Source organism: Neovison vison, chromosome 10 (genome assembly GCF_020171115.1).
Source record: "Neovison vison isolate M4711 chromosome 10, ASM_NN_V1, whole genome shotgun sequence".
Classification (NCBI taxonomy): domain Eukaryota; kingdom Metazoa; phylum Chordata; class Mammalia; order Carnivora; family Mustelidae; genus Neogale; species Neogale vison.
In genome coordinates, this window is record NC_058100.1 from 12051500 (window position 1) to 12078000 (window position 26501).

At 38.4% G+C, this 26501-nt stretch overlaps 1 protein-coding gene across 1 annotated transcript in view; it reads left to right on the forward strand.

The window, feature by feature from the left end:
• The window catches only part of EPRS1 (glutamyl-prolyl-tRNA synthetase 1), a 65914-nt gene extending 40272 nt beyond the window's left edge, over window positions 1-25642 (forward strand). Inside the window, exons 19-32 of the mRNA XM_044266815.1 lie at window positions 6099-6326; window positions 7557-7819; window positions 9859-9910; window positions 10413-10622; window positions 10994-11066; window positions 12333-12412; window positions 12654-12755; window positions 13468-13623; window positions 14098-14295; window positions 14689-14862; window positions 18501-18661; window positions 20659-20737; window positions 25120-25184; window positions 25279-25642. Of these exons, the coding sequence (XP_044122750.1) occupies window positions 6099-6326; window positions 7557-7819; window positions 9859-9910; window positions 10413-10622; window positions 10994-11066; window positions 12333-12412; window positions 12654-12755; window positions 13468-13623; window positions 14098-14295; window positions 14689-14862; window positions 18501-18661; window positions 20659-20737; window positions 25120-25184; window positions 25279-25429 (1992 nt within the window). The 3' untranslated portion in view covers window positions 25430-25642. The remainder of the gene's footprint in view (window positions 1-6098; window positions 6327-7556; window positions 7820-9858; window positions 9911-10412; window positions 10623-10993; window positions 11067-12332; window positions 12413-12653; window positions 12756-13467; window positions 13624-14097; window positions 14296-14688; window positions 14863-18500; window positions 18662-20658; window positions 20738-25119; window positions 25185-25278) is intronic.
• Window positions 25643-26501: the final 859 nt, after the last annotated feature.

Consider the following 26501-nt stretch of genomic DNA (forward strand, 5'->3'; position numbering starts at 1 on the left):
TTCTGAGATTCTGTGCTGATTCTTGGTCAAGAAATTACGTGTGGCCACTAAAAACAACGGCCGTTACATTCAGAGCGGCAGCCAGCTCTACCTCCCGTCTCATTGGGTTACTGGACTGTATCCTACTTCCCTGGAAGAGCATGGTCAAGCTTATGAAAAGTCAGCCCGTGGGTTAAAAAATCTACATTTCTTCGGTCATTAGGCAGCTACTTTTATTAGGTACTTTTATTACCATTCACGTGGTAAATGTGATACTGAAGTGAATCTGACTTTAACCTACATTTACTGAATGCTTACAGTGTACCATATCTGTGTTTCAGGATACTGCTTGCATTTTGTTTCTTCTCTGAATGCTAAGAGCAGTAAATAGTGCTCTCTCCTGTTCTAGAGAATCAACCCAATGACTAGGAACAGAAGTATTTTTTAAACTACATCTGGCACCGTGTACTATACGCTATTACTATTTTTGCATTTAAACCTCACAATAGCCATGTTCAATAATGTTCAAATAATACTTTTTTAAAATATTGTATTTATTTATTAGAGAGCACAGAGGGAGAGTGAGGGGGAGAAGCTGACTCCCCGCTGAGCATGGAGCCCAAAGTGGGGTTCGATCTGAGACCCTGAGGTCATGACCCAAGCTGAAGGCAGACGCTTTTCTGATTAAGCCACCCAGGCACTCAGTACTTCTTTTTATATTTGTTGGTTTTAGTAACCAGTGAGAAACTGAATATGAAAGTAATTTTCTGAAGTTTACAAAGCCTAGATTGCAATTTTGCAGTCAGATTCCCAAGTTGTTTCTCACTGGAGATAATGGCAGTGGGGCATTGCATTATGAACACCAGAGGGTTATGTTTTTACTAGTTTATTAACTTACTAAACAAGTCCATGCTTATTTTATATTAATACTTTATCTAAACCTCTTAACCGTTGTATTTCCTGTAAAAGTAGTTCTCTTACGTCATATTCAGTTGTAAAGAAGGTGATCAGCTGAGAATTTACAGTTACAGGCTTTGATTAGAATTTTTCCTTCTCTATTTGTCCATTCTTCTGCCCTTCTCCCTGCTTCCCTCCTGCTTCTGGATCAGATAGTAACTCTGTGTAGAACTTCTGAGCATAAGGGCAGAGTATAAGCAAAGACGGGCAAGGAGGGAGAACTTGGAGGTCTGCCTTCATTTTCTCCTTCAAGTCCACCTTCTTCTCCTCTTTCCTTTTTCTCTTGCTCAGTAGGTTGTTGCAAAACAGTGGATCAAGCAGAGTTGGGAGTTGCTTATCTGAGAATAGACCAAAGATAAAATAATTCTGAATGCTGAGTTACCTTAAAAATTGAAGTCACTTTTCAGATTTGAAATATTAAGTTTGAAAGTTACGGCTTCAGAAAACAAAACTTTGATTTTGAACACATTTCTCTGATTTGAAATCTAAGTGAGTACAGTTTAACTTGAAATTTTAGTATTGCTTTCTTGAAATGGGAGTCCAAAAATGGTAAATTAAGGGTTTTATGGAATATAACACTTCAAATTCTTGGACCGAGTTTGGCAAACCGTGGTCTGCCCTGGTGTTACATAAGTGAAATTTTATTGGGATACAACCAAACTTCATAGTTTATGTATTATCTAAGGCTCTTATTGTGCTGTAACTGCTGAGTTGAGTAATTAGACCTACAAAGCCTACAGTATTTTTTACGTGGCCCTGGCCCTTTATTAGAGAAGTCAGCTGACCCATCCCCCATAGGGCAGAGACTGAAAGACCTCTGTAGTAATGACTTTTTAAATTGAAGTAATAAATGGCAGCAAAATCAAATGATTATTATGTTAAACAGAAACAGTAACTCACAGTTGTTCGGTCCTGGCATTAGCAGCCTCTCTGTGTCACAGCCTATCTGTGTGGCTGGGTGCTGGTCACCGTACTTCTACAGTTGGAGCATTTGATTTGTGGCATGTTGTGTTTTATGCCCTCAATAATTCAACTTAAATATTCTGCCAGTCTTTGCCCTTTTATATTTTACACCACTGTTTTTGATTTTGAAAATCAAATCACAGCTTATCGGGAGAGGAAACACATTGTTACACCTCTTTGGTATATAGGCTGTTCTAGAAAACCACTGCCTCTCACCCCCACCCCAAATACCCTTGATTCTAAGGCCAAAAAAGAAAGATTGCAGCGGGGAGAAAATCAGAAGACACAAACCGATCCTTCCTTTAATAGATTTTGAGCTTCTTGTTTGGAATTTGTGTGTAACGAGTTTCTGCTATATCTGTATTTGGTGTTTAACACAAGCTTGCTTTTGCTCTGAGAAGGTATAAATCCATCCATCTTGTAAGACAAGCTGTTTCACAAAGCTGACTACAGCTTACAGATCTTCTAGGAGTTTGTATTCGTTGGTGTCAGGGAAAAGTAGCCGATACATTGTGATCTAGGTAAATGAACCTGTAGCTGAACTGAGAAATGGAAGAGCAGATGTTCCAACTCAGAATGACTCCAGAGTCCGGGCGCTCTGGTGTGCTGGACTGGCTTCTGGGACTGAGTGAGGTTCAGGATTGGGCATTTAAGCTGAATAGAGATTTCTGACCAGTTGACTTCATAAAACCCCCAAACACCTTGTTTTGAAAACCCGTGAACTTTTAGTTTACTAAATCTCCTGGCCGGCTTTTTTATATGATACAACTGTCCCCGTCTTGGGAGAATTCCCTCTTTGGGTGGTCACTCCTCTCCCATCCCCACTGAGTGAGAAGCTCATGGGGCGTGGTTATCGCTCGTGTGTGCTGGTGGCCCTCTCTGGGATGGGTTAAAAAGGAGCAGAAGGTGGGAGAACATCCATAGAGTTGGGAAAAATAGATGAAGTCGGAAACACAGATTTTTTTAAAAAGCTGTTTTCATTGATAATTGAGGTGCTCAGGCCTTTCTGTTCTTACATTCAAAAGGGTATCGTTTAGGTTTTTCTTCTTAAAGTTCTTTCCTTCCCCACAGAGAAGTGTTTCCATCTAGTGTGTGCGGCATAAATAAATAGCAGTTGGGCACTTGTTCTAGGTGTAAGCAGGTGAGTTCTCTGCCATCCTCAGATGTACTTGCTCAAATTCCCGTCTTAAACTCTCACCAAAGTGGTTTTTGATAGGCTGTTTCTTTCCTCATTCATCTGCATCAACAATTATTTATTGAAATCTTTTCATGTTGTATGGGCTATGTTAAATATGTTTAAAACCGTTTTGTCCATTAAGAACTTAAGATTTGGGGTGCCTGGGTGGCTCAGTGGTCTAAGCCTCTGCCTTCGGCTCAGGTCATGATCTCAGGGTCCTAGGATTGAGCCCTTATTGGTCTCTCTACCCAGCAGGGAGCCTGTCTCCCCCGCTCCCTCTCTGCCTGCTTCTCTGCCTACTTGTGATCTCTATCAAATAAATAAATAAACTCTTTAAAAAATAAATAAGGGTGCCTGGGTGGCTCAGTGGGTTAAGTGTCTGCCTTCACCTCAGGTCATGCTCTCAGGGTCCTGGGATCAAGCCCCACATCGGGCTCCCTCCTCAGTAGGGAGCCTGCTTCCCCCAACCCCTCTGCCTGCCGCTCTGCCTACTTGTGATCTGTCAAATAAATAAAATCTTAAAAAAAAGAAGCTTGAGATTTATCAGCACCTGCTTGTAGGCTTCTGCTGTTTAATCTTTTACCTAGTACTACCATCCAGTTTTTCTTTGTGAATGTCTTTTATTCCAGAGAACTAGAGTATTAAAAGAGATTATTTTTTCCTCGTTCAACGGGACGTTGTTAAGAATCAAAGACCTCTTTTAAAAATGCAGTTTTCATGGCATGTTAGCAGGAGTCGATCACAGACTCTAGATTAAATCCTGGCTCTCCTACGGCTTATTGTGTAGCTTATCGTGTGCTTCATCTTATGTCCAAGCTCTACCTCTTCTATGCAGTGAGTCAGGGTTGTTTTGAAAAATAAAATGATCCATGTAAAGCACTATGCACAGAGTAAATAAATGGGCCATAAAATAATAGTGATAGGTTTTTTTGTATTGATAATGCTAATTCTAATTCTAGAGTCTTTAGATACCTTCTAAATCATCAGAGAAGACTGCATAGAGAGCAGTATTATTTCACTGTTTTGAAAACTAACTGAATAGATAACTTAGTTATCACACTGATAACTAAGTTGGAGAAAATATAAGTATATATTTCTCAGTTGGAGAAAATATAAGTATATATAATTTTATTTTATTTAAGATTTTATTTATTTGACAGATCACAGTTGGAGAAGATATAAGTATATATAGTTTTATTTTATTTAAGATTTTATTTATTTATTTGACAGAGATCACAAGTAGGCAGAGAGGCAGGCAGAGAGAGAGGAAGGGAAGCAGGCTCCCTGCTGAGCAGAGAGCCCCATGCGGGGCTCAATTCCAGGACCCTGGGATCATGACCTGAGCCGAAGGCAGAGGCTTAACCCACTGAGCCACCTAGGTGCCCCAAGTATATATAATTTTAAATGATAATTTAGTAGTAAAGTGATTTGTCCATTTTAATTTTCTTCTTTATAATATCTTGAATTGTAATCTTGCCAGAGTTTTTTTTCTTCCTGAATTGTGTGTCACCTGACTTCACACTCTGGTCAACACTTGCTTGTAGGTTAAACTGGAACTCCTTTCAAAGGCCTCTTTTTGTAGAAATAGTTGCAGGAAAGTCCCTTAACTTTCTTCCCATTTTCTTTCTTTTGCCTGATGGAAGTTTATTTTTCCTTGATTCTTATAATTCTGATTAATTGTGTCTTATTCCTTAGGAGTTGAAAGGAATATGTTGTGAAAATGCTTTTAATTCTAAAGGCAGTGTAAACAAGAGACAGGCCAGGGGTACAAGCTTCCTGCTTCTCTTTGTGTGACTTCTCCTCTTATATTTATTCCTGTGTGGTTCCTGGGGTGACAGACTCTACTTCTGTAGGCAGCAAAACACATTGTATCATAAGTTATCAGAACAAGGAAATGTTACTTGTTGATCCATAGATGCGAGTTCTTAGAAGGCCGCCCAGTGCTTCTGCACTCCTCTGACCCCCGCTGTAGTATTCTTCCTGGCCTCTGTTGCTTGCCCGTGGATGTTTGGAGCGCGGTTATAATGTAGTGATGAAACTTGGAAACTAGGGCAATTGAGAGGTACTTTTTCTCTCTCTGGTGAGATGGCTTTTCAGTGGTGTAGATAGTACCTACTATTCAGGTAAAGTGTCAAGCCTGTGTCCTTCGCCTGCATTGTTGTCCTTCTCTGCTAGAATCATAAGCATCTCATTTCATTATTTTTCATTATGATTACATTGAAGTATCAGAGGATGATGTGTATACATTAATGTCTAATTAAAACCACAGCATACTGGAGCACCTGGGTAGCTCAGTTGGTTAAGTGTATGACACTTGGTTTCAGCTCGGGTCAGGATCTTAGGGTCATGAGATCCGTCCCTTTTTGGGCACCGTGCTGAGGAGGGAGTCTGCTTCTCTACCGCCCTCTCCTGCCCCTCGCCCTGCTCACACGCAGTCTCTCTCTCTCTCTCTCTCTCTCAAATAAATAAATCTTTAAAACCACACATACACACACACACACTCAATATACCTTCTTGTTTTATTTTAAATTTTTAAAAGAATAATGTAACTATTCTTTCGTTAGGCCCAAACTGTGGTTTGTTTGGTTTGTGCTGTGTTCAGTTTTTAGTAGGCTAATGAAAATAAGGTTTGTATAGCAAAGCCATTGAGCTGATCTTTATTCTGATTTTGTAATTTCCCCTATTTATAGACACAGGGCTTGGACAATGCCAGTTTGCTTGGATATCCTATTATTTATTTGTCTGTTTACAGATGTAAAATGCGAAGTTACAGTACTATGTGTATGTATGTTTATGTTTATTTTTATGGTTTGTTTATAGGATTATAATGTGGTTTATATTTGTAACTTTTTTTTTTGAAACTTTGATCTGTTATTTTATAATTGAACTCCTTTGTTGCTTGGGATTCTCCATGGTGATTATTTATAGAAATACCTTGGTGGTAATGAATGATTTTTGATAATCATTGAAATTCTCAGAAATTTTGAAGTTTTAAATAATTGTTTTTTGTCTTTTATCTCAGGCTAAAATAAACGAAGCCGTAGAATGCTTACTCTCCCTGAAAGCTCAGTATAAAGAAAAAACTGGAAAGGAGTACATTCCCGGTCAGCCTCCATTATCTCAAAGTTCAAACTCAACCAACAGCTCTGAGCATAGCAGTCCAGAAACACCAGAAGCCAAAGTACTTTTTGACAAAGTAGCTTCTCAAGGAGAAGTTGTTCGAAAACTTAAAGCTGAAAAGGCTTCTAAGGTTAGTGTGGTATTTTGTTTGTGTTTTTGTTTTTCATGTTACAGGCTACTTTCCTTTCCCAGAACACTTTCTGGCCAGTTGAATCTAAGTTCTGCTCTTATGTTTCAGTTCTCAGCCTTTGTCTTGGGGATTAGAGAAGCCTTCACTGATTGCTTTTCTCCCTGTCTGTGTTTGACCAGACATTCTCAGAAGACTCTGCCTTCTCTGACATTGTACTTAAACACCGTGTGTTAGCTGTTGGTTAAATAGTCTGCTTCTTTCTCTTCTGTTAGACCCTAGAGGATAGGGACTTAGACTCCAACAGTGCCTGGCTCACTGCAGGCCCTTGGTGCATGCTCTTTGTTTTACTCATTCTCCTGGAGCTGAGTCAGTTTCAAATCCAAGTGTTATTTTGAGCTCTGGTGTAGTCTGTGCTAATTATATTTTCTTCATAAGAGTAGGATTTTTTGGGTACAGATTTGTGAATGGAAAACAGTATGTCAGTACAGATTTTAAAATTTAACCAGTAATGTAGAAACTTGGTTGCTGTCATCTTTGTGATTATGAAATGTTGAATGAATGTAGCGTAATGGCTCCTAACTTAAATTGCGGTGGGATACATGTTATACTAGAGCTTCCTGATAGAACTTCCTGTGACAGTGGAAGTGTTCTGTAGCAGTTCTGTCCTGTCCCGCAGTCACTAGCTACATGTCACCACTGAAGACTTGAAATGTTGTGACTGAGTAACTGAGTTTTTAATTTTATTTAATTTTATTTTTTTATATTATTTTTATTAACATATAATGTATTATTTGCCCCAGGGGTACAGGTCTGTGAATCGTCAGGCTTACACACTTCACAGCACTCACCATAGCATAACCTCCCCAATGTCCATATCCCAACCACCCTATCCCTAACCCCCCCGACAACCCAGCAACCCTTAGTTTGTTTTGTGAGATTAAGTCTTTTATTTTCTTGAATTTAAATAGCCAAATGTTGCCAATAGCTCCCGTTCAGACAGTGCACTTATAGTACTGTTTTTTTCAGTCCCTCTTTTGTATAATTCTTTCCCTGTTCATTGTATTTTTTTGTTTCCAGTCGTTAGTATATTTAATGTTCTTTATTTTTACCACTTTCCCTTCTGCCTTCTCTTACGTTTTCAAATCTGCTTAGGAAGCTTTGGTCATTGGTGCTTAGACAATGATTTGAATTAAATATTGTCTTCTCTTTTCCTCTTTTGTTAAACTGAAGGATCAGGTAGATTCAGCTGTACAAGAACTCCTTCAGCTGAAAGCACAATACAAATCTCTGACGGGAGTCGAGTATAAGCCTGTCTCTGCCACTGGGGCTGAGGACAAAGATAAGAAAAAGAAAGAAAAAGAAAATAAGTCTGAAAAGCAGAATAAGCCTCAGAAGCAAAGTGATGGCCAAAAGAAAGACTCCTTTAAAAGTCAAGGAAGTGGACTGTCGTCCAGTGGAGCAGGAGAAGGGCAGGGGCCCAAGAAACAGACCAGGTAATGGAATGTGGAAGCTGCATTCCAAGTGAAGCCGTTGTGAATGAATTCAACCCCAGAATTATTTTTTTAAAAAACAGATTTTGGTTAGTTTGCCTGTCGTGTGAAGTTGGAGGATTCTGTTTATTTAGGTAACAAGTTTGTCTGCTTAGTTCAGGACTCTCAGAATATCGGAAGTTCGGTGAGGTCTCACTCCTATGCTTATATCCCATCTTCCCGGTTTCTCCTAGCGCCATCTTGAATTGGTAACGGCAGCTAGTTTCTTCCATAACCACTGAGAGATCTTCATTTGGCTACACAAGTGAGAATAAATATGTATGAATGTTCCCTCTTTCCTCCCATTTAACACAGTTGGTAGCCTGACAATACTCATTGTCTTACACCTTAAGCAAATTTTTCAGATGAAAATCTTTTATGGTGACTAAGTGACAACTTCATTCTCGATAGGATTTTGAGTTTGGTAGGGTAGGTATGGAACAAAGCTGTTTAAAAGACAAAACAGTGGAATAGATGATATTTTAGTATGTTCCAGTTTGTATGAACAATATGATGTCTCTGTCCATAATCCCCAGGACAGAATTAGGTGGAGATGTCGTTCTAGCTTCCTTTGGTGGCTTAGTAAAAAGAAAAAGCTATCATTAGCAACTGCTGTTGTGAGATTTTTTTTTTTTAATTTTATTTATTTATTTGACAGAGATCACAGGTAGAGAGACAGGCAGAGAGAGAGGAAGGGAAGCAGGCTCCCTGCTGAGCAGAGAGCCCGGTGCGGGGCTCAATTCCAGAACCCTGGGATCATGATCTGAGCTGAAGGCAGAGGCTTTAACCCACTGAGCCACCCAGGCGCCCCAGATTTTTTTTTTTTCCCCACGAGATCTTTTGGTTTTAGATTTGTTTAGCTGATTTTAAAATTCTGCCTCTTAACTCTCACGTCATACAAGCAATGTCTCCTTAAAAAGAATATAACAGTTGTTTTTCGTGCATTTGACTGAGTGATCAGACTTATAGATCCTAGAATAATAGAGGACAGAACATGAACTTCTCACTTTTTTTTTTTTTAAAAGATTTTATTTATTTATTTGCCAGAGAGAGAGAGCAAGCATAGCCAGGCCGAGTGGCAACAGAGGCAGAGGGAGAAGCAGACTCCCTGCCAAGCAAGGAGCCCAATGTGGGACTCGATCCCAGGATGCTGGGATCATGACCTGAGCCGAAGGCAGCCGCTCAACCAACTGAGCCACCTAGGCGTCCCAACTTCTCACTTTTTACCTCTGTTTGTGAAAAGACCAGGTTTCACGGAGGCGTCTCGTTGAGCCATGTCAAAGTGAAACAGTGGAGAAATCAGCTTTAAGTACATTAAAATTTTAAGCCAATAAAGCCTTGTTTGTAAACTCTAAAACAGGACTAATGGGTGATTTTGGGGGGGAGGGGGGATTTTTTTTCTATGTGGATCATAAGACCACAGTCCTTGAATAATTACTGGTTTCAAGACAAGGATCATCGCCTACAATAGTTTTTTTTATTACAGATCTAACTTATTTTGCATCTATCTCTGCAGCTTTTACGTACTGCAATTAAAAGAAAAATTTGTAGACTCTGAAGGATTATGTCTACCTATGTATGCACACATATACACAGCCATTTTCATTACTGTATACGTGTTACTCTCGGTGGGCAGTGATCATGCTAATTACAATGTTTCCTGGATCGATTTTGGCAAGAGTCTTTTCAGTGAGAGAATTCTATGTGAATACTATTTTTATTACAAATACATTACCTTATAAAGAACTTTGTGGAAAGAGATGTCTGCGTTAAAATCATAACTTTTGCTAGCTAACTTTCCTAGTTCTTTGTGGGCAGTATCTTACCACCTCTTTAAGAGGTTAAAAATGTTATCTTGGGAATGAATATACAAGAGAGATAAATATGGAAATAACTCATATTGAAGAAAACTTTTTCTCTTTTGAATTTCAGAAGTTTGTTTCCATTCAGCCTAAAGCAGTTGATGAATGAAGAGATTGATATTTTATTTTTCGTATTTGCAGGTTGGGTCTAGAGGCAAAAAAAGAAGAAAACCTTGCAGATTGGTATTCTCAAGTGAGTTTGCATTCAGTTTGTTTTCATATTTTAAATTTCTCAAAGACTACTTTGTATTTAGATTCTTGAAGTCCAGACACAAAGTAATGTACAAAGTCAGGAATTATATATATATATATATTATATATATATATATAATATATATATAGTATAGCCATTTAACTTGTCAAGTTTTTAGAACATGTTCACATAAAGCAGTGGATTAAGAAGTAGCCCTTTGAGATAGTCATTATTCTATTTTTTTTTTTCTTAAATGGCAAGATGAAGGGGTTAATCCGAAGTCACAAAGATAGTAAACAACAGAAGCAAGATTAGAATTCAAGTCTTAAGGGCGTTAGGGTTGGTGTTTCTCACTATAGAAAAGGCCATTTTACACGCACATTAATATGACTTCCAGTAGTGGAAGTCTCCAGATTTGAAGCATGGTTATCATTCACTTGGCACTTGTATTATAATTTTGGTTTAATTTAGGCTTCAAAGACTATATTTTTCTTTTAAAAAGGTCATCACAAAGTCAGAACTGATTGAATACTATGATGTAAGTGGCTGCTATATTCTTCGTCCCTGGGCGTATTCCATTTGGGAATCCATCAAGGACTTTTTTGATGCTGAGATCAAGAAACTTGGTGTTGAAAACTGCTATTTCCCCATGTTTGTATCTCAAGGTGCATTAGAGAAAGAGAAGACTCATATTGCTGACTTTGCCCCTGAGGTAAGTTAGTTTGCTTTATTTTTGCACTTTTCTCTCATAAACTAGAAAAGTATATTATCAGTTCACACTTGAACAGGAATTTAGATGGCAAGACCAATTTAGAGAACTATAAAGCCATTAAAAAATATATATATATTTGTACCTTCAGGGCAGTTTATGAATCTGTTTGCTACATTAACTAACTGGCTCGCTCTTTTTGCTAAATATTTATAAGGACAGTATGTATCTACTTTTCTTACCAGGAACAGCAGCAATTACTTAACTTGCCTTAACTTACTGTAGCAAAAATTGAAAGAGATTTGCCTGTATTTGTGCTGTTTCTCTGAAGTGCTGTTTAAAAAAATGTATGGAAAATGATTTTATCTTACTAGGTTGCTTGGGTTACAAGATCTGGCAAAACGGAGCTGGCAGAGCCAATTGCTGTTCGTCCCACTAGTGAAACAGGTGAGGATGGGCCTTGGGGCATAGGAGAGTGAGTGATCACTGGGACTCCTGAGATGGCTCCTAGAGTTGCCTCAGTGTTGATTTTGTGAAATATATGATCCTCCTTGACAGTAACACAGTTTAACAATTGTTAATAAAGATGAGTATATACTGCAGTTGCGTAGAATTTTATTCTCAGGGCAGTAAGTGTCGCAGAGCCCTTTACTAGAATAAAGTTTGTTGTTGTTTTAAAGACACTTTGATCATTTTTTATTTGATGCTGTAATTTTTCAGAACTTTACAGGACTTACTCTTGGAATAATTTTAATTCTTGGAATTGATTATAAGTTTGCCAGCCCTGATGTTTTATACCATATTTTCTTAACAGATTTTGTTAGTCATTTTAATATGACATTTATATTTGTGTAGGGTTTTTATAGGTTACTAAGTGTTTTCATTTATATATCGTATTCTTAGGGAGAAAAGTTGAGGTAGCGATTGTCATCTCCATTTTGCAGGTTAAAAAAAAGGTTCAAGGTTTTTGGGTTTATCATTGTTTTCCAAAGTGATTATCCATCTTTAGAATGAAGGATTCTTTGCTCTTTACTTCATACTTCTGGTGATAACTCTTGTATAATATTGTAAGGATGCATTATTGAAATAATGACACCAGCTGTTTTCTGGTTGGCAGAGTGTTTAGTAATTCTAGGCATGAGCAGGCCATGAGACGACAGACGCCCTCACTTAAATTAACAGTTCTTGGCAAGAGCTTTCATACTCTGCATAGATGCATTGGATGAATTTAATCTGAATTCTAATTCTAACAGATAATTTTGCTGGATTTAGCAAGTTTTTTAACCTCTCTGTGCTCAGATCCCGCATCTTGGGTACTAAGATCATGATACCGACTTTGTGGATTGAGCGCGGGAACTGAGCAGCGTCATAGGTGCGAAGAACTTCACAGACAGCATGATGTATGCTGTAAGCTTCACTTAGTGTTTTTGAAAATAAAACTGCTGAAAAGCAGTAAAATTAAACGTGAAGTGTAAATTTCAATGTGAAAAACCTAAAATAAGGTCAGGTTTAGGTAGATTTATTTCCTTGACTAATGCACTTTCTGAAATAACGTAACCGTTCACTTACCATTACAAACACTGGAAACGCATTTACACAAACAGAGCATTTTAACTTCTGTTCACTGTGTTAACTCGTGTAGCTCTTACCAGCCTTCAAAGAGAAAAAAAGCCTTCAATGACTAACCACCTGTATTTTCTTGAATCTTTTCAGTCATGTATCCTGCGTATGCAAAGTGGGTGCAGTCACACAGAGACCTGCCCATCCGACTCAATCAGTGGTGTAATGTGGTGGTAGGTGCACACTCTTCCCACGTCCTTTCATTGTTCTTCGTGCTCAGTTTTGTTTTGTTTTATTTATTAAGCACATTTTATTTTTCCTTATTTTTATATTCAAAGGATTGGGAGAATGGAAGCATTTTTTAATCACAGTAATGGATTACAATTATGATTTCTGGTTACTTGCCACATTAAATTGTTAATAAAAATGGAAAAGCTTTCCATAATGATCAAATTGTGTTCTTGCCTCTTCCAGCGTTGGGAATTCAAACATCCTCAGCCTTTCCTACGCACTCGTGAATTCCTTTGGCAGGAAGGGCACAGTGCGTTTGCTACCTTTGAAGAAGCAGCAGAAGAGGTATAAAAAGTTGTTTTCCATATTAATTATGTTCCATTTCTTTCTCCAAGCTGTGCTTTATTCCCCTAACTCTAAGTAATACAGTGTTCCTGCTTACATAATAATCATTTATTAAATAATTCTAAATTGAAATTTAATCTGATCCGAAAATAACTTTAAGATAATTTCCTGATATAATTATTTTGTTACTTAAAATTTATGTACCACCTGTTAAAAGAAAAAGACACAAGTTAATACAGATGTATACAGACCTAAGAAAGTGCTCTAATGAAATTTTATTAGAAAATGTGCTGTTTTAAATTTTCAGATGAAAATATTTTTGGACTTCCCTGTATAGAGGAAATTATAATCCTGGGGTGAAATTAATTATTCTTCAGAAGACTTTCATCCTGGTTCTCTTTCTCTCTCACACACACACACATATAACCTGGTTACACACACATATATTTGTATCTTTCATAAACATTTTTTAAATTATATTCTAAATTTATGAACATTTTTAAAACGTTACTAAACTTCCTCCACATTACTTTGTTGAATGTCTTCCTTAGTAAATACACACTGGCTGCTTTAACCTTTCCATAAGAAAAGGTTTTCATTGTATCTTGTATTTTTCCACCGCAGTTAGTTTTAAATAGTATAGCTTTATAGATCTGTAAGAATCCAATACACCATAAATTGGAACACTTTCATGTTTAAAATGTTGTTACAGGTCTTGCAGATACTTGACTTATATGCTCAGGTATACGAAGAACTCCTGGCAATTCCTGTCGTAAAAGGCAGAAAGACTGAAAAGGAGAAATTTGCAGGAGGAGATTATACAACTACCTTAGAAGTGTTTATATCTGCTAGTGGAAGAGCCATCCAGGTACCAGCAAAATGCTGCATGGGGTTCGTGGGTGACTGGAAGCATAGCCTGTGGGCGATCCAGTAGACTTCTGTCACCAGAGAAGGAGACTCTTTCCAAAAAAAACCTGTGTATTTTGTGCGCTTTCCAGACCATGTCATAATTTCAGGCTTATCAATTCCATTCTTAAAAACCTCTAAGGTCAATTAATTGAAGGCTTGTATTCTGAATTACCAAAGCATGGATTCTTTGTTAACGTTTCTAGTTGAAGTTATTCCTACAAAAGGGGCTGCTTCTAGCAGTACACTTCTGTACTTTTTTTTCCCTTTTTGACTAATCCTGGTCTTTTTTTGTATGATTTATGCTGTGAAAAGTTAACATAAAAAAAAAAGTCAAGGAACGTAAAACATGTCTAGTGACATTTTAAGGTGTATGATCTTACAGAAATCATTTTCAAAGGCATAATTAGTTACTAAAATTAACGCTCTGTTTTAGGGAGCAACATCACATCATTTAGGGCAGAATTTTTCCAGAATGTTTGAAATTGTTTTTGAAGATCCAAAGACACCAGGAGAGAAGCAGTTTGCTTATCAGAACTCCTGGGGCCTGACCACTCGAACTATTGGTGTTATGACCATGGTTCATGGAGACAACATGGGCTTAGTATTACCACCCCGTGTAGCTTCTGTTCAGGTAAGGAAAGTATTTCTGTTTATCACTCTTTTCTATAAAATACAGTCTGGACCTTAGTATTGTGTAACTGTGTGTATCATTTCTGTTACTGTTTTTTTGCTTTTTTAATTTTTAGCTGCTTTTTATACAAAACTTTCTTAGAAATCTTTTTTTTGAAATGATTAATAAGCTTAATGAGATATAGTAGGGCAAATAAGATGCATTTAGCATAGACAAGTAATGTGCACTGGTTGGTAGACATTCCATGGAGATTAAAAATCACACAAGTTGATCTGTGTTAAAAATTACATAGTCCCCAGTAGGTTTTGATTCCTGGGTATCATGCAGCAGCCTGACCACATTACTTTGTATGCTGTTTCTTCGTATAAATTTGTGCTCTTGCTCTGGTTCTAGGTGATGGTTATTCCTTGTGGCATTACAAATGCGCTTTCTGAAGAAGACAGAGAGGCTCTGATTGCAAAATGCAATGATTATCGAAGGCGGTTACTCAGTGTTAATATTAGAGTCAGAGTTGACTTGCGAGATAACTACTCTCCAGGTTGGAAATTCAATCACTGGGAGCTCAAGGTAAATTCTTCGGTTACATCTTTTACTTCCATACTCCCAATTTGGGATTAGATTTTTTTTAACTTCTGTTTCTATGAAGTGTAAGGTTTTCTCATTGCTTTTCTCTACTTGGGTAATTGTGAATTTTTTTCTTTTTCACTTAATTTTCATAAAGTCCAGAACTTTATAATAGTGTTTTATATATATATATATACACACACATATATGTATATATGTGTATATGTGTATATATATATATATATATACACACGTATATGTATATATGTATATATATGTGTGTGTGTATATATATACACACACAGAGTATATGTAATATATATATATATATATATATTAAGTTTATATATTTGGTAAATTTAAAATCTTTTTTCCGGAAGCTTATTTTTATTATGTTAAAATTAAAATGATCTGGAAGACCTTGTATATGATTAATAAACCTCATAGGGTTGTTACACTAAAATGTTTATACCAGGAATTCATATAATAAGTAAGCTGTTTAAACAGTAAGACTATCAGAGTAATGGTGCATGGTCATCACCTAGCTATCATTGTTAACAGCTGATCAGTAAAACATCAGAAAGTAATACCATATTTGGTTTTTTACACCACTCTGTCTCACATCCATTTGTTGATCTTTATTTCGTATATTCAAGGCTAAATTCTGATTTAATGTTGTTTATTTTTTCCCAAAATTTTGTAATTTATTTATTTATTTATTTGATAGGCAGAGATCATAAGTGGGCAGAGAGGCAGGCAGAGAGGGGTGGGGGAAGCAGGCTCCCTGCTGAGCAGAGAGCCCGATGTGGGGCTCCATCCCAGGACCCTGAGATCATGACCTGAGCCAAAAGCAGAGGCTTAACCCACTGAGCCACCCAGGCATCCCTTAATGTTTTTAATATAAATTTCATTTACTGCATATCATCATTGGTAGATAATCTATATTTTTAATAACATTTTTCAAACTTCTGGAATTTAATTTTTTTCATAAGCTTTACCAAGGGAATCTTACTAGAGTAGCAGAATTTCTACATTATAGAAATTCCTCAAATTATAGGAGATAGAGGAGAAGATGGAGTGATGCTGCAGCTCCAAGCTGCTTCCAAGTATGGAGGATCAGCAGTGTTGGGATTATTCAGTATGAACACAGACAGGCTTCCCACAGTTGCTGGTATTTACACAACTGTTTGTTTTACTTGGCCCCTAAGGTAAATCCTCAGTACTAAAAATTAGTTGTACTGATTTTGTTTCTCTTCTGCATAATACATTTTTCCTTTACTTACTCACCTACCTTTAATGAAGACTTTAAACATAAATGTTTTCTTACATACTTGCCCTTCAATTACAGAACTTTGTGCTCACTTAGAGTAGTAGTGTGTGACGCCAGCAGCAGCTTGTCTGAGCCCCTGGGTCCTTGCCTGAGGTTCCAGATGTTAAAGGAGAAACATACTCTTTGTTACCGGCTAGACTGAAAGAGAAAAAGGCATCCATGTACAATTCTGCCTTCTGTCTTCCTCCTCTTTCTTTTCACTTCTCCCTCTAGGACTGCCTTGACTTTGTCTTCTTTTTAGTACCATGATGAGCCCATACTGTGAAGGAGATTCTGGGTGTGAGTAGGCTTTGCTACAGCTTCCTTGTCTGCAGTTCTCAGGAAAGAGTGCAGAACATCTAAATTCTCAACTTGATGCCCAAGATTAAAGAACAGTCAGAGGGGTCACTAGTTAGTGAAAAGTACTCATGGCATTTCTTAATGCCATTTTCTCTCCATTCAGTCCAAGAATTCCTGAGAAAAGAAAATAGTTTTGGAAGATCTAGATTTGTATTTGTTTGGCAGTGATGAACTTTGTACAATGAGGCAGTTTGGGGGTGGGATGGGATGTGTATGTATTGGGAGACTCAGTTTCATTACTGGGGTATATGGTGCAGTTACCAGACTAGAACCCAGGGACTGCCACAACTTCTTCATACCTCTTCCCATATTATGAAAGTTGAAAGGGGAAAATAATGAGTGAATTAACTACTTACTGTGTTGGATGACTAAGATAATTTTGTGTTGCTATTGAAAAGAAAAAGCAGCAAACCAAAACAATCCGTCATGAGTAAATTCATAACATTTTACTTAGAAAAAATAGTCAGCAGAATATATGCCTCCTCTGTGATGTGGCCTCAGATGACCTTTCTGGCCATTGCCTCCCACTCCCCTGCGTGAGTGCCCTGCTTATTCCCCATGGCCTCTGTCACTCTGTGCCAGGTTATTTTCACGCCGGGATTCCCTCTCGCCCAACTCAGGCTTTGACGCCCTGCTCTGAGCCGCTCTTCTCATCCAGCGCAGGACCTAGTCCTGTTAGTTGTCATGTCAGTTTAGTTTCCGTTACTGAGGAGAAGTTCCTTAGCCTTTCTCTGTCATTCACGGCGTGGGCATTTTTGTGGATAGAGGTTAATTATTTTATAGAATGGTCCTCAGTTTTGATGAAATTACTCATTAATTTTTACCTTCTAGTAACTTTCCTTCTCCCACTTGTGATTTTCTGTGCTGATTAATCTGTGCATGCCGTATTTACCTGGCAGAACATGAAGCTCCTTGAGGACAGGATCTGTTTCTTCTTACTCCTCTTGTAAATCTCCTTGCACTTAACCGTGTTACACACGCTACGTTAGGTGAATAAAGGAAGACAATAAAACGGTACTTAGCGGACAATAATTTGTTCTGTTGTATTCATTATTTTATAAAATAAGTCTTCTTTAAAGATCAATCTTTTTTTTTTTAGAGTAACATTTAAAATTTTCCTTTGACTTTGATTTAGGAGACTGTCATCGGCTAAACTAACTTAAATTCAAATCCCAGATTAGTTTTAGAGGATCATTTGCTCAGAAAAAAAAACGTTTAAAAGACCTACGGTTTTAATGTTTAGAAAATTTACTGTTTATCCTAAAAATAAGGTCTCTCTGGGTCTTAATTCCCCTCCTGGAGCATTCATAAGGATTGAACATTCACAGGCTTAAACTTGCATATAGTCCTTAAGCTCCTTGTAAAATCCAAAGGGAATAGGGGAATGGTTCCCAGAGGGCAGTCGCAGCCTCACTTGAGAACTTGTTAGAAATATGAATCTTTAGGCCCCATTCCTGGACCTCCTGTAATAAGAAATTCAGGGGGCGGAGCCCAGCAATCCTTGCTTTAACAAGCCCTTCACGCTGCATGCTGTGGTATCCGGAGCTAAGACGTCACCACACCGTTGTGCGGTGTGAGTCACAGACATGCCCGGTGTACCGAGCAGCGACTTGGGGCAGCCTTAAGTTAAAGAAGTCCTCTCTGTTTACCACCTTGTGTGCCCGACAGATGCAACTTTCTGTGCGTGCCTTTATGGGAGAAGAGGAATATTGATCTACACAGCACAGCCTTCATGTTTCTCAGCTCTTAGCTAAAACTGGTTGGGGAGTACATTTGTTTCCTTAGGTCCATACGTTCTTATCGGAAGAGATTTCTGTAGTGTCTCAGGAATATTGCCTGCTGTTTTTATTTTTTGCTTTATGCCTTTGATTTTGGGGTTTTTATGATTTGTAAGAGATAAAGCCATGACATATTCTGTGTCTTCAAGAAGAGACAGGCATGTATCATTTTAACTGCCGTTTTTGTTTTCTAGGGAGTTCCCATCAGACTTGAAGTTGGGCCACGTGACATGAAGAGCTGCCAGTTTGTAGCTGTCAGGCGAGATACTGGAGAAAAGCTGACGGTGGCTGATAACGAGGCTGAGACGAAACTTCACGCTCTTTTGGAAGACATCCACGTGAACCTTTTTACAAGGTTAGTTCCTTAGGATTCCGTTTGTCTCTGATCTTGACACCCTGTTCAGCTTCTGAGAGCTGTACTGAGGGATTTTGTGAGTGTCCCGACTGGAAGTCGTCCTTCCCTCTGAGCTCCCAGAGTTCTTAATTTGCCTCTCTTGTGTTTTTGACTTGTAGCATCATGATTTTTCTGAGGGCTTTCTCCGTCCTGCGCTAGGTTTGCAGTGCTGGCCTGGCTGTCCCATGGACTAATTTGGGTTGACTTTAAATTGACTTTTAAGACGTGTAAATATGAGGGATTAAGGCATTGATTCTCACCTGTGAGTACACATTAGTAGCACCTAGGAAGCTTTAAAAATAGCAGCACCTAGACCCCTCCCCAGAGATGTTCATTTAGTTAGTCTAGGGCGCGTGTGGCAGCTGTAGTGTTAAGAGCTCCCCATGAGATTAGGATGTGTAGCCAAGGCAAAGAACCGTTTGACTGGGATTGGAGATCTGGGGTGAAAGGAAGCTTCAGGACAGCCCTGATCTGTGGAGAGTGTTCTTCTAGAATCTGAGTTCTCAGGGCAGAGGCACTAAAAGATTGGTGCATATGTGTGGCACCTTATTTACTTTCCTGTCCACCTGAGACAAAAGAGGAAGGTCCACTGCCTGTTTGGGGGAAGGTGGTGCCCCCATCTTCTTATGTGTTCATATGTCTTCTAGGACCTTGTGCCCAGCTCATATTAGGCCTCAGGATATCTTGCATTTAAGGAATGAACTGATTTTAGTCTTGGCATTACATGGTTTTGGGCAAGTGATTTTGCTTGTCTTGGCTTGCTTGCCCTAAAATGAGAATGAGAACGAGTCACTTGACTTCAGGGATTTGCCTAGCCTACTAATGATAGTGCATCTGAAGTCCGTCCGAGCTGAGAGCAGGTCATACTGTCAGAGGTGAAAGATTAGCAAGCTGCCTGTCCTTACTGCTGCCATCTAAATAGTGCATTTAGTATAGGGGTTCTTTTCTGGGGGTTTCTCTTCAAAGTCACCTGGGAGGTTTGGGAAAGAAGCATACCGGGGCATCACACCTAGAGTTTCTGATCCATTGGTTGTAAGATCGGTTCCGGTCATCTGTGGTGTAAAACTGTGCTGTGTGTGGTTCACATGCATCCTCTGATTGGAAAACCACTGCTTTTGTGGCTAAAAAGCAGTTTTATCATTGACATTTTTATTCAGTAAATGTGTTAATAATGTTGGTTTCATAAAGGTACATTTTTGCCCCATCCTTAGGCTTACCCTTACATATTTTCCTGGATCTCACTGGCTGTGACTTACTCACATGGGCCTGTCAGACTGTGAAAAGGTCAGAAGAGGGGTTTGGTGGAGAGCTAGCAGTTACTGGCCGAGAAGTCACGTGGTCTTAGTCCCCAGATTCAGAGAAGAAAAATGTGCCTTCTCTTTCTTGGTTACCACCCATGAACCATCCTCCTGTATGTAATGTGCGACTTTGAATGTAAAAGGGAGTGATACTTCCATTTCTGAAACCCGAAGTTTTTAGAAAATAGTTATGTTGTATATGAAAATAGCTTGAATAATGTGTATTTGTGGTTTTTCCTTTTTTATAACATTTCCATGCCTTTCCGTTTGATTCTCAACAATCTGTATGGCACTTAGACTTACTTGAGTATTTTTCCAGTTTTGTAGAAAGGAAAACTAGGACCAAAGAGGTTTTAAAAATAACGCAGACTCTCATATGTGCTAAGTGGTATAGCCAGGCATAGAGTGTTCTGGAGAGTTTTAATGGCAATAACAAAAGTAATTATTGCCTGTTGTGTGCTCAGCAAATTCCCCTTCATCTAGTGTTAATCCAGTGATGCGCCGAGATTGCCACACAGTGTAGGTTCAAACTGAGGTGTTCTCACTTCCAGGTTATTGCTCTTCTGTTAAATTTTACTTATTTTCTTAAAAAAAAAAAAAAAAAACTTTGTCATATTAGTAACAAAAAATATGTATTCCTTTGCAATTATATTGTGATAGGGCTTCCGAAGACCTTAAGACTCATATGGTTGTGGCTAATACAATGGAAGACTTTCAGAAGATGCTAGATTCTGGGAAGGTAAGAGACTTCTGAAAAGTTTTCAATACCAACTGTGGTATTTTAAGACTCATGCATGATATTAATCCTTTTTTTAAGGCCAGTCATGTGACAGGATTATATAATACTCCACATTCTATTCTCTGTTTTCCACTGGCTTTCCTAAAGCATTACAGCATTTTACCATTGTTGGATTACACTGTGAACTGATTGTAAAAGCTTTTTCTCACGCTTGAAGTGCAGACTAAACGACATTAATTCTATTTTAATTACTGAAATTTTTCATTTTGTTTTTCAGCTTAAATTAGATTCCTAAAGTAAGCATTGTTGTAATGTAATGTGTATATTCCTAAGATAAGGTTAGAAGTCCATGTCAGAAATTTCAGTTCTTTGACGTGTGTGTGTGTGTGTGTGTGTGTATTTCCCCTGATCTTAATTGACTGAACTTTTCTGAATAATAAGAGGGAGAGTACTGCTCGTGTCTAAGCCTGTTTTTTTGAATGTGTGGGTACTTCACTCTCCTTTGAAAGACCCATGTCTTTCTAATTAGGTACTTTAGTGGGTCTATAAGATTTTTATCAGTTTTATGTGTTGTGAGTATGCAGATATTCTAGTCGAAACTTCTAATTTTCATAGTAAAGAGGTCCTGATTTCCCAAATTATTAATTACTGGAATGAATCACTTATGAACTTTAGTATTCTGGTATCCATGCTTGATTATACAACCAGTCCTGTGTTCTCAGGTTATAAATGAGGAAACCACGGGCCAGAGTCTAAATGAATTACCCTGACCTCTACAGGGGCGGACTTGGTCCTAGAATTTAGATCTCTCTCCTGACTCATTTTAATGCATTTTCCTTTTTTTGTTCACTTGCTTTAATTTTTTTTTTAATTTTTTTTAAAAGATTTTATTTATTTATTTGACAGACAGAGATCACAAGTAGGCAGAGAGGCAGGCAGAGAGAGAGGAGGAAGCAGGCTCCCCATTGAGCAGAGAGCCCGATGCGGGGCTCGATCCCAGGACCCTGAGATCATGACCTGAGCTGAAGGCAGAGGCTTTAACCCACTGAGCCACCCAGGCGCCCCACTTGCTTTAATTTTATTTTTTTAAAAGATTTTATTTTTAAGTAATCTCTACCCCTAGTGTGGGGCTCAAACTCACACCCCCAAGATTAAGAGTTGCATGCTTCAGTGACAGAGCCTGCCAGCACCCCTCTTTATTTTTAAGCCATGCTGAGAGTGTAAGGCAAAATTTTAATTGGTTAGGGTCATAACCTCTTAATAGGTCTCTTACTGCGTCAGCTGGGACAGTGTTAATCTAGTAAATCTAGAAGTTAATCTAGTAAACTACTAATGTGTAAAATGAGTACAAGATAATCTTAAAATCTCCTTTAGATCCATAATTCTTCAGTATTTAGCTTTCTGTTCTTGGTGTATTGCGTTTGTCATCTTCCATCTTTCTGGTTTCCATATTTGTCACTTAAATTACGTACTTCCCATAGAAGTCTAGAGAAGTGGATAGCCACCTATCTGATGCAGTGGTGTTTTTTTTTTCCTTTCACTGTAATTTATGATTATTTTTCTATTACTGACTTTTAAAATTTCATTTATTACAGAAGTATGGTAGTCACTTTTGCCGTACAGACTGGTAAAGATATTTACATAAGAGTTAATAAATCAATGGAGTAACTATGAGATAATCCGTTGCTTTCAAAGAAATGAACCTCAGCAGGTCTCAGTAGAGTCGCATCTTTTATTCTGATCTTAGGTCAGAGATTTCAGCATCTATTCTAGAGCAGCCAGTAGGTAGTATGTTCGCTGTATATGTCCAAAGAGCGCGTGAGATCAGAGGAGGTTGTGTCTCTTGGATCCCGGAGCCAGCGCTGGCCCCGCCCCGTCTCACTGCAGTGCGGTGACTGACCAGCAAGCGACCTCTGAGGCTCTTGCAAACAAAACTGTGTTTACCAGGTGGGGAGAAGGAGAAAGGGATCTTTGGAACTTGAATGTAGGTGAAAGTTTGGTTTTCTACTCTTCTTTGTTGGTAAAATTAAAAAAAAAACTATCAGATTCACAGAACTTGAGTAAACTTTTCCAAAGGGACGATGTTAATTAAATGAAAAATAGATATTATTTATATAAAATTTTTTTTTACTGTTGACATATATTACTAACCTATTGAGCACTATTTTTGATTGATAGGATTCTTGGTATTTGTCATCATTAGCATTTTCTGCTACAGAATTCAAAATACTGTATATTACAAAAAATTACATCTTTTTGTAGCATATATAGAGAGATAATAACAAATAAAAATTAAAGACCTTTCCGTGGTTGAACAAACAACCTTAAACTGTGTATTATTTTTTCATATTAATGAATTACATGCGTAAATAGTCAGACATTTCAGGTCTTATCACCTACACTTTACTTTGAAGCTACAAGGAATTAAAACATGGGTTTTACAAAATTGTTGTTTATGAGTCTAAATAACTTCAGTTGAACTTTTTCACACTTTTCCATTTTAAGTTTTAAAAATTATTTTAGGGACGCCTGGGTGGCTCAGTCAGTGAAGCATCTACCTTCAGCTCAGGTCATGATCTCAGGGTCCTGGGATTGAACCCCATATCAGGCTCTCTGCTCAGCGGGCAACCTGTTTCTCCTTCTGCCCTTGCTCCCACCCATGCTCTGTCTCTCTCTCAAATATAGCAAAATATTGTAAAAAATTTTAAAAAATAAAAATTATTATTTTATAAATACCTTCTCAAGGCTCAGTAATATTTTTCTTAGGGAAAAATAAAACCATTTACTGTAAAATTTGTTAAAGTTAGGAAAGTAAAGCTGTGTGTGAGTTAAAAATAAAAGTAAAATTTTCTAAGAAACCAAATTTAAATTTATTACCCAAAGACAGTCTTTGTAATTAAGTCTTAATATTTTTATTACTTCACAGTGACTGTGCTTAAAGTTTTCCTCCCATTCTTTTGCAATGAATTTTAAACAATACTTTTATGAATGTACATTCTTTCCATGCTTTCTGTTTGTACTGATGCTAATGATTTACCAAGTTTCAATACACAGGGGTAACTTTGGGTTATTTCAGCTCTTGTATCTTTAGGTTTATTTTTGCTTCTGTTTTCTTACCGTTTTTATTAAAATTTTTCAAGATACATATTACTAACAGACCTTCCACCTTCTCTCATCCACCACTCCCATCCCCTGGGGATTTTCCTGCCAATTTATTACTTCTTTATTGTCTTAAGGCAGATTATCAAAATTACAGTTTATCAGTTTTGGGAGTTTGGCTGACACATTTTACTGAATAAACATGAGAGACCGATAACTAATTCTTCCTCCCCCTGGAAGAATGTTCATTTGATCAATTACTTGTTCTTTTTGTAATTTCCTAATGTCAGTGTACTTGCACTTTACTTCTTAGTGAAGACTTTAGAAGTATATTTAGCCAAATTCTGAGTGCCTTAGTGTTTGCAGGAGCGTCTCAGTTTGAGGACGGAATGTGTGGCTCGAAATGATTGATCAGAAGTTGATGAGGAAGCTGGATAGCCTCTAAGCTGGCATTTCTAACGCATTGGTGGGATTATCCACGCTTTTGAGCTCCCCACTGCTAACCTTGATTTCCAGGAGTTTTCTGTAGGACTGTTAACATAATTGTTACTGCATATAGATCTCATTTTGAAGTAGACATGATATGAAAGTTTAGGATTTACAACTGAAAGAAATCTTAATTCTTGTCTAGTCCAACACACATTTTACAGAAGAAAACTCAAAACTAGGGATTTTCAAACAGGCAGTGAATTTAAAAATTAAGGTAAAGTCCCAGCTATCTTGATTTTGCCCGTTATTGTATATGGCCCATGAAAGAAAATTTGAGAAGTTGTTTTTTCTAATACAGAATGATATTTGACTTTCACATACTGTGTGGATTTTAAAAATGTGTGGCGTAAAGTGAGGCTGACCTTCTGTTGATGGTTATTGTTAACAACTATAAAAATCAATTTACTATTGGTCGTCTCCTCTCTGTCCTCCTCATAACCGTTTACCGAGGCAGAGCAGGTGGTGGTCAGGTTTGAAATGAGGGGGAGGTACAGCTAGAGTCTGGACTCAGGCTACTTACTCTTCCTTCCTTCTCTTCAGGCACTGTGTTGTAGCTAGTGTGTTTGGACACTGAAGTATACTACAAAGATGTTTTTGTTTTGTCTTGATGTCTTATGGTATGTGGGTTTGGGATCCGGGAAAAACAGCTTGCAGCTCTGAGCAGTGTTCCTTGAAGGTACTGGGGCCTGAAAAAGGCTGGGAGTCCTTTTTGCTTGTCAGTTTAATAGACCATTCAGGTGTTTCTTCAATAGAACAGGAGTTAAAAATCCGGAATTTTTTTCCTTTTCTGTTAGATTGCTCAGATCCCATTCTGTGGGGAAATTGACTGTGAAGACTGGATCAAAAAGACCACTGCTAGGTAAATATGGTTAACACACTGGTCTTGGGATAGTAACAATGAATGGGGATATACAGCATAAATAAATTGAATTCTTACCTGTTTTTGATTGCAGGGATCAAGATCTTGAACCTGGTGCTCCATCCATGGGAGCTAAAAGCCTTTGCATCCCCTTCCAACCACTCTGTGAGCTGCAGCCGGGAGCCAAATGCATCTGTGGCAGGAACCCTGCCAAGTACTATACCTTGTTTGGTCGTAGTTACTAAGGGACGAAACAAAACTGCTATCTCCAACCCGCCTCACTTTTTAAAAAACTGATATTAGTATCTTCCCAGATATAGACAGTTTTATGATTTTTTTAAATAAAAGTTCAAATAGGAGGTCACGTGAGACACAAACACCTTATTCTTATGCCTAAATTAACAGTGGGAAAGACGACTTTTCAGTAAACAATCCCAGTAATAAATACCATGAACTGATACTGTCTTATGTATTCATTTGTTTCTGGGATACCTGAAGCACTATGTGTGCTATGGGACATTCTCACAGAGAGCTGGAGAAAACCGGACCCTTAGGTACCTGCCCTTGGTCTGAGCATCCCTCACGTTTCAGACCTTGAATGTGCAACTATCCTGTTTCCTGTATGTCAAAGTACTTCCCTTTCTTCACTCCTTCTGCCATATCTCAAATGGTCCTCCATCTCTCTGTTTAAAAAAGCCACAAATAGACAAAAAGCCAAAACAGCCCCCACCTTTCCCTTGAGGAGCTCGCTCCCTCTCATTTCTACTAGTTACTGTGGGATCTTAAAAAAAAAGTCATGATTTCTGAAGGAGGGAGCAACCCCTGCCCCCCCTCTGCCCCCCACACTACCACCATTTCCCTGATACACTGCTGCCTCTTGTGACCAAAGCTAACTTGTCAGTGTCGTGTCTTACCGTGTCACTCTGCTGCATTTCTACTGCTATAAAACTTTTCTCTTTTTACTAAAATTATTCCTGACTCGCCCTCCCGCTCTCTGGTTCTTTCTCGTATTTACGGGTCTTTCACCAGCATTCCTCCTCGGCTTCCTTCACAGACATCCCGAGCCCAAGCTTCCGTACGTGGTGCTCGTCTAATCCGCTGGATTCAGAGACCACGAACGGGATGAGCATCCAACATTCTCACCTCTAGACCTCCATTCCAGCTGCGCCGTCGGGTCTCTCGAGGGTTCCATCAGAGTATCAGGTCCTCAGTCCCCAAGTCCACATTTCACTGCCCACTCCCAGACCTGGCCTTCCTACAGTACTTCCTGCCTGAAGGATTAGCATGTGCAAATACACCGGTCACCAGAACCAGAGC